Source organism: Chrysochloris asiatica, unplaced genomic scaffold (assembly GCF_000296735.1).
Source record: "Chrysochloris asiatica unplaced genomic scaffold, ChrAsi1.0 scaffold00085, whole genome shotgun sequence".
Taxonomy (NCBI): Eukaryota; Metazoa; Chordata; class Mammalia; order Afrosoricida; family Chrysochloridae; genus Chrysochloris; species Chrysochloris asiatica.
The window spans coordinates 6,260,188-6,271,716 of record NW_006408603.1 but is presented as its reverse complement, the minus strand read 5'-3'; the positions used below and the strand labels follow the sequence as shown (position 1 = coordinate 6,271,716).

Here is an 11,529-nt window from a genome sequence, read left to right as displayed (position 1 = left end):
AATATAGTCATGACTTGAAGTCATTCCAAGCAACAGGTGTGTGTATAGCACTCAGAGAGCTCCTAAAAAGGGAAAATGTCTTAGGTATTGATGTACAAATTGCATATGGATAATTCTAGAAGAAAAAAGACCTAAGAACAATTAATAACTTCAGAAGATTTTATTATTTACTGTTAAATAAATTCATACTTTGATGCCAGGCACGAAATATCCACAGCACAAAACCAACCTCAGTATCTAAATAGATCTTTATCAGCCCTGGGAACTGCCAAAAAGGCTATTAAGCTGGTGATGGTCTCCCATACTCTTTTTAGAGACATCACCTTGCTTTGTCTCTGTTGGTCAGGGAGCGTGGTAATGGAGGTGGGAGGGTATAAGTTGGAGGTCCTTGGAGTGATGTTTACAGGGGAAGAGTTCTGTGGATTTATTGATTAGCTATGTACATATCTCGGTTAAATTCTTTCCACTGGGAAGCTTTCATGATAATTAGAGACACAGCTGGTAGGTATAAAAGGAAATGTAGGCTCTGCTGAACCAGTGCAGACACAGCAACCATGGCGAAGCTTGTTCTCCTCACAGGTGAGTTTGTAATTAAGAGAAAGAGCTTCACTCTCATATCATTTCTTCTCTATGGCTTTTACATCATGAAATAGTATCCACACTACATCCCCATGTCTTTCTATTCTCTTTCATTGTGTAGGATTTTGATGGCACTCTTAGAAACCAATAGAGAGATACTCAGGTTTGTCATGCATAAACTCATTTAGTTTATTGCAAGGTAGTCAGTGTAGGGCACACAAGTAAGACCTCATCACATTCTTTTTACAGAGAGAGAACAGAATTAATAACTATTGTTGTCATTAAGTGCTGTTAAGTCTGTTCCAACTCATAGCGACCCTGTATAGGGTTTCCGAGGAACAGCTTGTGGCTTTGAACTGTCAACCTTTTATGAATGCTTGATACATATGTATCTTGAAAGTAAAATAGTGACTCATACTTATGTAATTTGAGATACACGCATACAGAACATTAGTCGTTTCAAAATTTCAAGATTATCTTGACATATACAAATCAGCCTGTCTCTTGTTCTTGTAATCTCAATGAACTCTGTTATAGTTTTTGCCCTCATTAATCCTACTGGCATAGTCATAAAAGTAAAGCTAGTTTTCTTCTAAAATTTATCTTCTTTCATCCTTGGGTTGTTCCATTTTCTCCACTCATTTTCCTGCCACATCTCATTTTAATTTGTATTATTTTTATTTGCCTAACTTTTTCAGAGATAAAAATCAGTAGGAACTGAGATAGAGTTAGCTATATAAATTACCTTTGTTTTCTATCTTTCAGCTTCTATTGTTCTACTAAGTTGATGATGTACTACAAAAATGTCACTGTTAGAAGTTTAGCCATACATTGGTTCAGTAAACTTCTTAGAGACAAATAGTATTGAGAATTTATTATTTGCTCTAGATGTGTGATTTACAAACTTGTTAAAGTTTCAGAACCTTTTCCAAATGAAACCTCAATTTTGATTTATAAAAGAAATAAAGCGGAAGGACTCCTGTAGAAGCCAGGAAGAGGTATCTGGAGACTCACCTCATAGTTCCCAGTTCTTCTCTCACCTCTAATGGCTCCTGAAAAGTGGTTCAAAATGGGAGAAAACAACTCCTAAAGGCCCACAAGATACTAAATTCATTGCTTTAGAGATGCTTTTATCTTTTGGAAGGTTGGGTTTATCCCAGTTTAGGGAGATCAAGGATGAATAAATGTGTACTCACTAAGTAAAATGAATTTGGAGTGCTTTCAGTAAGTATATCTTCCATAGATCTTCTGACTTCTGACTCTGAATCAATAAAATTTCTTGCTGATATGGAAGGTAGAAGAAGAAGGTGCCTACTTTTTACTAAGGGAAGGGAAAGACATTGCTGAAAAGCCTGCTTTTTGAAATAATACAAAGTGCCGCTGCAGTTGTAACAATCTATGACAAATAGAATGACACCCAAAGTCTCAGAATTAGATTCCACAGTATGTAGACGACTGACACAAGGTATATGCTTTTTCTTTCTCTCATAGGTCTGGTCCTTCTGCTGAATGCTCAGCTGGGTAAGTCATGGGTGCCATGTTTTATCTCCGACATTATCTGTTTCCACCAAACACCTCAAACACCTCTAAATTATTTATATGAAAAATCTCTGTTTTATGTATTATATAGGATTTATTTCTATCCCAAAGTGACTTATAAAAGAAATAACAAGAAATAAACCATACCAGAGGAAAAGAAATAGGTTTAGCTTTGGATACATCTACTGTTTTGAATTGGGAATCACTTCTGTCCTCTTCAGTATGACCATCTGACAGTTTTAAACTAATGTTTATTGAGGTCATAGGACTAGTGAACATCTATTTTGAGACACCAAAATGAATATATCAAGGTTAAAAACAATGAATTCCAAGTCATTAACCAGTCCTAAAGTTAAAATCCTAGAACTGATCTGTAAAAGTATTCATACTAAGCACTCCTACACAGAGAACATACATCTGAGGTACAGGGAAGCAAAGAAAGTCAGAGCCAAAATTTGTAGCACACTTCAGTGGCACCTGAATCAGGATGCCATCCTTGCTTCTCATTCTCTACAGGTTCTGCCTACCAGCTGACATGCTACTTCACCAACTGGGCCCAGTACCGGCCTGGCCTGGGGCGCTTCAAGCCTGATGACATCGACCCCTGCCTCTGTACTCACCTAATCTACGCCTTTGCTGGGATGCGCAACAATGAGATCACCACCATTGAGTGGAATGATGTGACTCTCTACCAATCTTTCAATGGCCTGAAAAACAAGTAAGAGGAGAGGGAGACATCTATTTAGTATATTGTGGGTCAGGACTTCTCAAACATTAACATGTAAACAAATCATCTAGAGATCTTCTTAAATTCAGATAAAGTGGTTTTGAAGGAAAAGACTGCATTTCTGACAAATTCTCAGAGGGTGCTGATCCAGGAGTGACGCTCCTAATAGCAATGATATAGATAAACAGTATTTATTGCTAGGTGTCATTGAGTTGGTTCTGACTCATATCAACCCTATGTGCAACAGAGTAAAACACTGCTCAGCCCTGCACCACATTCTCAAATGTTGCCTACATTTCCCCACTATAAACCTAAAATCCCAATAATATAACTATATGCAAATTACCAGCTGTATGTATAATAGGGATGTATGTGTATACCAATATTGCTTTTAATAATATATAAGAGAATAAACCATATTAGGGGAAGAGATAAGCAGCTCTGAAGGCATAGTGGGTTATGAGTTGGGCTGTTAACTGCAAGGTCAGCAGTTCAAATCTACCAGTAGCTCCCCAGGAGAAAGATAATGCTTTCTGCTCCTATAAATATTTACAGCCTTGGAAATCCTAGTAAGGGTCGCTATGAGTCAGAATCAACTCCACAGCACATAACCACCATCACCAAGGAAAGAGACCTACTATTTGCGTTACAGATTGATGGGTTTAACTTTGGGGATTTGTTTTGGATTGACAGTTGGTTCCATTTCTTCCCTTCTTTGTTGATAACTTCTTTATATGACCTAGGAAACAATAAGTTACCATTGTTGCTGTTGTTGTTAGGTGCCATCGAGTTAGTACTGACCCATAGCGACCTTATGCACAGCAGAACGAAACACTGCCCGGTCCTGGGCCAACCTCACTACTGTTGCCATGTTTGAGTCCATCGATGCTGCCACTTGGCCAATCCATCTCATTGAGTGTCTTCCTCTTTTTCTCTGACCCTCAACCTTACCAAACATGATATCCTTCTCCAATGACTAGACCCTTCTGACAATATGTCTGAAGTATGAGAGACAAAGTTTGGCCATCCTGGCCTCCAAGGAGCACTCTGGCTGCACTTCTTCCAACACAGATCTGTTGTCTTTTGGAAGCCCATGGCACTTTCAATATTCTCCAACACCATAACTCAAAAGCATCAATTCTTCTACGGTCTTCATTATTTACTGTCCAGCTTTCGCATGCATATGAGGTTATTGAAAATACCATGGCTTGGGTCAGGCGCACCTTAGTCCCCAAGCAAGTTTTCATAGCTTCTTGCATTAGACACTAGGAGGCAGAGAATATTAAAAATCATATATAATTAAACTCAAATATCAGAAGGGTTTCCTCTATTTTAGTAGAGTAATTTTTGTGTTAAAGGAAAATGTCTCTGGGATTCTTTAATTTCCAATTAATTCAAGCTAGTTATCTCTATGAGAATAAGGCTACTATCCATTGCTTTCCTCAATGTAATTTTATCTTGAACACAGCTACTGAGATTTAAGTTATGATACCCAATAGGAAAGAAACCCCTAGAATGGTGTTTCTTGAAGTATGGTCCTTTGGTTACATGCATCAGAATCACCTAATAAAAATGCCAGTCCCTCAGTCCAACCGGATCAGAATCTCTGGAGAAGGGGCTATAAACCTGAAGTCTTAATGTCCTCCTGCATTGTGACCCTTGCACATAAATGTTGCATGCACGGATCTTTGAGAACCACTATTCCATAAAGAATGTGCAATTCCAAGCCAATTAATTTATTGTCACTCATCCAGAGGCTGAGAAAGTAATTATGCCTAAGCAACATTTACCATTTCATCTGATGAAACAGGAGAAAAGACAATCTTGCTTAAGTTACATGTATAAAAAATATTGTCATTTTTTAAAATGCCATAATTTAAATTTCCTTCAGAAAATTTGAGTGCTTTTATGATGATAATTACACAAAGACTTTGTAAAGGAAATTTTCAGCAGTTGAGAAAACTGTCCAATCTGAGGTAATAACAAAGCATATGACCAGGCCTGACCCAAAAGCAATGTTATTTTAAACAAAAGAGCGCATGTAAACTTTGAAATTTTATTTTCTCTCTCTCTTTTATAGGAATAGCCAGCTGAAGACTCTCCTGGCCATTGGAGGCTGGAACTTTGGAACTGCCCCGTAAGTTCTCTATGAGTCACATGTTATTGAAAGCAATCGTCCATTGTGATTTCTTAAATTCTTTCGCAATCTAAGACAGAGCATGAAGGATACATGCTAAGCAACTATACCAAGTTTTGCTTAATATGAACTTCACTACAGAAACCTGGTGTGGCATTGTAAAAGATAAGCAGTGGACTTCTACTTTCAAGGTAGACAGTTCAAATGCACCAGCTCTCATTGGAAACCCTGTACAGGGTTGCATGAGTTGGAAGTGACTGGATGACACTTAACAATAACATGAAGAATGGAGCCTCCATATGAAATAGAACATAATTTATTGTATGTTTAAATTTGGATATATATTTGGGATCTTATCCGTAGAGATTTAATTCCTGAGATTCCAAAACAACGTTTTCTTAAATATTTCACAAGTATACATCCTAAGAAGGGTGTTACAGTATTTCTTTCTATTTATACTTAGAAAGAAGAAAAGAAAAAGTCATATAGACATTTTGGAGGTTAGACAAACTTGGGGAACTAACTGAAGAGAGGACACAGTGAACTAACCAGGTGTTCCAAGCAAGAAATGCAACTTAGGCGAAAGATCAGAGTTGAGTGGGTAACAAAATAAAGGGAACTTAAGATGCCAGGGCCAGGAAGAGTAACATTACAAAGTAGGGACAGGAGAAACCAAGAACATGCTTTAATTTGAGCAGTAGTTCCCAATGAAGGCCTCTGAGGCCGAAATTGCAGTGTGAGTTAGAACCACAGAACAGAGTGGCTCCGGAAATGTGGTACCTGGAGCATATCAACTGTAGAGGTCAATGAAGGGATCCATATCTGGGGGTGGGGGATTGACTGAAAAGAATCAGGACTGACCGTAGAGGTCTAGAGGCAAAAGAAGGGGTGCTTCTGGATAGATCATGCAACAAATGAGCAAGGTCTGAAAAGTGATAAAGTCAGAGGAGGAGGAGAAGATGAATTCACAATGAGTTTAAGGCTGCTACATTGAAAGAAGTAATACAGTTATTGGCTTCTCTGAGAACACTGAACATGCAGCTTTGTGGGAACATAGTGAAGTGAAAAAGGCAGCTGTCTCACCAAGCTTAGTAAATGCGTGAGATGGCGCACAAGACATCACACCAACAGAGGTCAGCCATGAAAAGGATCACATTAGTAGGTCCTGGAAAGAGGGGAAGACAATGTGGAACAAAATTCAAAATTGTTAAAAAACAAAAAGACTGGACTAACTGGTCAGAAAGAGATTGGAGGAACCCGAGACTATGGTCTTCCATCACCCTTCAGATCTGGAATGGAACCCACCCTTTTGGCATAGTCTTCAATGAAGCCATAGATAGGTATGCTCACCATAGAAGGATCAATCAGGCAAGATCAAAAGGACAATATATACTGAAGGGCAAAGTTCAGAAGGGTTGGGAAGAAAATGAAACTAGGAAGCACTGGGAGGAAGTGAGATAATTGTTGCTACGTGAAGGGGATTGCAATCATTGAGATGGAACAAAGTGTATGATTTGTTAAAAGTAAAACTGATGATCTATTTTGTAAACCTTCACACTCAATTCACAATAAAAGGTTTCAAGAAAATAAGAGAGAGAGATTTGGGGGAACCTCAGAGGCCAGGTAGTAGGTAGGTGCAAGGCATATATGGATAAACGCTTCCCTTCCTCCCTCCTCTTCTTCCCCCAGATTCACTGCCATGGTTTCCACTCCTGAGAACCGCCAGACTTTCATTGCCTCGGTCATCAAATTCCTGCGTCAGTATGAGTTTGATGGGCTAGACTTTGACTGGGAATATCCTGGCTCTCGTGGGAGCACTGCTCAGGACAAGCATCTCTTCACCGTCCTTGTGCAGGTGAGAAGGGAAGTAACAGTCTTTATTTAGGCCAAGAACCCCATGGTTTATTCTTTCCAAGAAGAATCTGAGATTACAGAATACAACTAGAATTTAGAATTAAAACTGTAATTTACAATGATAGAATCCTCTGGGGGTGTAGTGGTTATGAGTCAGGCTGCTACCCTCAAGATCAGCAGTTCAAAACTACCAGCTGTTCCACGGGAGAAAGATGAGGCTTTCTACACCTGTAAAGATTTACAGCTTTGGAAACCCTATGCAAGGTCATTATGAGTTGGAACCGACTCCACAGCACATAATCACCACCAGCATTATGAAGATTTTTTAGAGATCCTGCATTTATTCAGCAAGCCTTTAATAATCATGATGAAACTAATAACAAGCAATATGTTTGCAAAGTGCCAGGCAGTATATTCCATGCTACTTTACAAATCATAACTCATGCATGCTATTATTCCATAGGAAATGCGTGAAGCTTTTGAGCAAGAAGCCAAGCAGGTCAACAGGCCCAGGCTGATGGTCACCGCTGCGGTAGCTGCTGGCATCTCCAACATCCAATCTGGCTATGAGATCCCCCAGCTTTCCCAGTGAGTGATGTACCTTATCCTCAAACTCCTGTGGGTATCATTTGTGCAAGGCACACTTGTCCTTGCTCTGTCTTGCTGTTTAGGGACTTTGCTTAAGAGGCTAGGAAAGTGGTACTATCACTTTCCTGAATGAGTATAGGAAATGATCATCAGAAAGGATTTTTAATCCTTTATCTCACTTCAGGTACCTGGACTATATCCACGTCATGACCTATGACCTCCACGGCTCTTGGGAGGGCTACACTGGAGAGAACAGTCCCCTGTACAAGTACCCCAGTGACACTGGCAGCAACGCCTACCTCAATGTGGTGAGCTCCTGCAAAGATTTACATGCAGACCAGGGATGATGTTATAAATCACAAAAAGATTCATGGACAAAAATCATCATAAGTTCTGAAAATGTCTCATTTGATGTCATCCTAAGTGATCTATCATGTCACATCAACTATAATATCTCCAAAATATTTGGGGAAAGTCATTAACATAAATTTTAGCAGTTAGTACAAGGGACTAACATAACCATGCATCAGGTCACTGGCTGGGTAAGGCTTCTAGTTAACCCACTGTCATTACAGGAATATGCCATGAACTACTGGAAGGATAACGGAGCCCCAGCTGAGAAGCTCATTGTTGGATTCCCAACCTATGGACACACCTTCATCCTGAGCAACCCCTCCAGCACTGGAATTGGTGCCCCCACTTCTGGTGCTGGGCCTGCTGGGCCCTACACCAGGCAGGCTGGATTCTGGGCCTACTATGAGGTGGGTGAAGAAGCCCTCATGGCACAACAGTTAAGCACTAGCCAAAAGATTGGTGGTTCATACCTACCCAGTGATCTATGGGAAAGAGACCTGGCAATGTGTTCTCATAAAGAGTACAGCCTAGGAAACCCTATGGGGCAGCTCTACTCTGTCACATGGGGTCATTCTTAGCCAAAATCCATTTGACAGTACCTAACGATAACATAAGATAGGTAGATTGGACTGCACAGTGTTCTGTTAATTTCACATATGGTGCTGGCCAGTAGACTTAGAGCTAGAATCTGCAGAAATCTTTCCCCTATCTAGCTGTTTTAAACCCAGAATATCACTCCAGTAAGAAGCCCAGTACTGTAGCAGTTAAGCACTCAGCTACTAAATGAAAGGTCCACAGCTTGAACCCACCACTCCATGGGAGAAAGATGTGGCAATCTGCTTCTATAAAGATGGTAGCCTTGGAAACCCTTAGGTGGTTCTACTCTGTCTTGTATAGTTGATATTGGTCACAATAGGAAAAGGATCATTCCAATGCTTAAAGAGTTTAAAAACTTGTTCATTTACCTAATTCAATATAAAAAGTAATAATGTACAATATCCCTTCAATCACAAAAGCGTACACTTCAAGTTATATTAGCACACAGAGAATAAACTAAATATATATCTCATATTACTGTGGGTTACTAAGAGTTGGGACAGCATGAGAGCATTTGAAAAGCAAACCTATCTACTTCATGACAGATAAAAACTCATACTTAGGAAACAGAGGAAACCATCAATTAGATACATGAAAGAGGAAAAAAAGATCAAAGAGCAACTGTATGCTTACTTCATAAGTTATATGAGTATTTGACAGATTTGAATTTCTTGACCTTTTAAAGATCTGCACCTTCTTGAAAAATGGAGCCACTCAGCAATGGGATGCCCCACAGGAAGTGCCTTATGCCTATCAGGGCAATGAGTGGGTTGGCTATGACAATGTCAAGAGCTTTAATATCAAGGTAAGGACAACTCCTAAGACATGGTGCAGTGTCAACACTGAACCTTAGGAAATGAAATTACTTCTGGTATCTTCTGTGCTTTAACAGGCTCAGTGGCTTAAGCAGAACAACTTTGGAGGTGCCATGGTCTGGGCTATTGACTTGGATGATTTCACTGGAACTTTCTGCAACCAGGGCAAGTTCCCCCTCATCTCCACTCTGAAGAATGCCCTCGGCCTACAGAGTGCAAGTAAGTGGCAGCTGAGATGCCCACAACATACAAATGTTCCTTCTCCAACTCAAAAGATGGTCCTCACTTGCTTCCACCCCCATTGCCTGGAGAACCTCACTGCTCCCACCCAGCTGAGAGACAGGTGCTACATTCTACTTAGACCTCTGAGCTTTGTGCTCTTATGGGAAACCAAATTCAGTTGGGTAGGCCTTCTAGGTCTGCTAAGGTGTAGAATAACATCAAGAAATCTAGATCCATGTAAGGTTTCAGTATAAGGAGCTCTGGTAGCGTAGTGGTTACGAATCGGGCTGCCAGCCTTAAGGTCAGCGGTTTGAAACTACCAGCCGCTCTGCGGGAGAAAGATGAGGCTTTCTACTCCCGTAAAGATTTACACCCTCGGAAACCCTGGACAGGGTCGCTATGGGTCAGAACCGACTCGACAGCACTTAACAACAACAACAAGGTTTCAGTATAAGCATCTATTTCTCTGTATAATCGCTTATTAAAATTCCCTCTCAGCTCATCTGGGGAGATTTAACAAGAAATTCTCACCTTTGCTCACATATTTCTAATCTGTAATTCAAGATTGAGCACCAACTTCCTAAATGGTTTCCAGCAGTCTCAAATGTTTCTTTTCTCATTTGTTCATTATTTATACCCAGATCCTAAGAAAGTGTTCTGCACATAGTAGGTGCTCAGTAAATATATTTTGAATGATATAGACTGTTAAAGGCAGAGAGAACTTTTTTTTTTAATGTTTTATTGTGAATTATGTGATAATTTACATGTGAGAACATTTGTTTTACATTCATCCTATAGTGTATCATTTCATTGCCATGGTTACAATCCCCTCTATGTATCATCAACCAACCAAAGGGTATATGCTACAAGTATACCCCCTCCCCCCCACCAAGTCGACAGCACACAGCCCCTCTTCCTCTCTGTGTCTAAAGTCCCCAGCTGTTTCATCTCCATCTCTCCAGGTCATCATCTCTGCCTCCATCTCAGCCATCACTGCTTCTCTGGGTAGGGTCCCGCTCTTTGCTCTTCTCCCTTGATGGTCCAGGGACCTCCCCTCCAGGACTGGAAAGTTAATCATTCCCCTCCTTGCTACAAAACGTCTACCTTTACATTTCCAACCCTCACAATCAGTCCTGATAATAATTATTCACTATTGTATCACAAGAGACCTATCCGTATTTCATTTCATCAGACCCGCCTAAACAGATTGGATACTACTCAGTGGAGATTCTACCTTCCTCCACAGAGAGAACTTTTTAAAATTTAAAACCACACTGTCTTGAAATCACCGGGGTTTTTTGTTTTGATTTTTATTTTATTTTGAAGTGTGGAACTATCCTATGATCTTAGTTTCAGGATCCAGAAGCTAACTGCACCACAATTCCAAGATCCTATTTGCTTCCAGATCTCTTCACCTCTGGACAAAGCTCTGAGCGTCTACCAATCTCACCTATCTGCTGTTTGTGTTGCCTGTTTCAGGTTGCACGGCCCCTGCTCAGCCCATTGAGCCAATAACGCCTCCTCCCAGCAGCGGAAGTGGAAGTGGAAGTGGCAGTGGCAGCGGAAGTGGGAGTGGAGGCAGCAGTTCCGGAGGCAGCTCTGGTGGCAGTGGGTTCTGTGCTGGCAAAGCCAATGGACTGTACCCTGTGGCTAATAACAGAAATGCTTTCTGGCACTGCCTGAATGGAATCACATACCAGCAACACTGCCAGGCAGGGCTTGTCTTTGACACCAGCTGTGATTGCTGCAACTGGGCATAAATCTGACCTGTGCCTTCATTCTCTATATTTCTCAAAAATCTCCTTTGCTTAGAACATCTTACTCTTGCCTAGAGCTCTGCAATAAAATAAAAAAGTAAAATAATGAGTTTCATTGGTTTTATGTGATTTGGGTGGTGTTACGGAGTTAGTTGTATCCCTGGGAAGTATGTGTTAGGGTCCTGACCCTACACCTGTCGATGTGATCCCATTTGGAAATTAAAAAAAAAAAATTTTGGTGGGGGGGGTTTGCTATGCTAATAAAGCAATATCAGTGTAGGATATGTCTTAAACCTAATCACCTCTGAGTTATAAAAAGAGCAGATTCCACACATAGACAAAGAGATAATCAAGTACTAA

At 40.4% G+C, this 11,529-nt stretch overlaps 1 protein-coding gene across 2 annotated transcripts; it reads left to right on the top strand.

Moving 5' to 3' along the window:
* The first annotated feature begins 554 nt into the window (after window positions 1-554).
* On the top strand, window positions 555-11,260 carry LOC102839472 (acidic mammalian chitinase-like). 2 transcript variants are annotated; one of them, XM_006865921.1, is made up of 11 exons: window positions 555-579; window positions 2,071-2,100; window positions 2,635-2,836; window positions 4,926-4,982; window positions 6,672-6,837; window positions 7,300-7,424; window positions 7,609-7,732; window positions 8,000-8,185; window positions 9,061-9,180; window positions 9,268-9,409; window positions 10,892-11,256. In XM_006865921.1, the coding sequence occupies exons 1-11, from the start codon at window positions 555-557 to the stop codon at window positions 11,170-11,172; spliced, it is 1,458 nt and encodes a 485-aa protein (XP_006865983.1). In that variant the 3' UTR covers window positions 11,173-11,256. The 2 variants fall into 2 exon arrangements, with proteins under 2 accessions (XP_006865983.1, XP_006865984.1); XM_006865922.1 differs by lacking the exon at window positions 2,635-2,836 and having other exon boundaries at window positions 570-579; window positions 10,892-11,260.
* The last annotated feature ends 269 nt before the right edge of the window (window positions 11,261-11,529 follow it).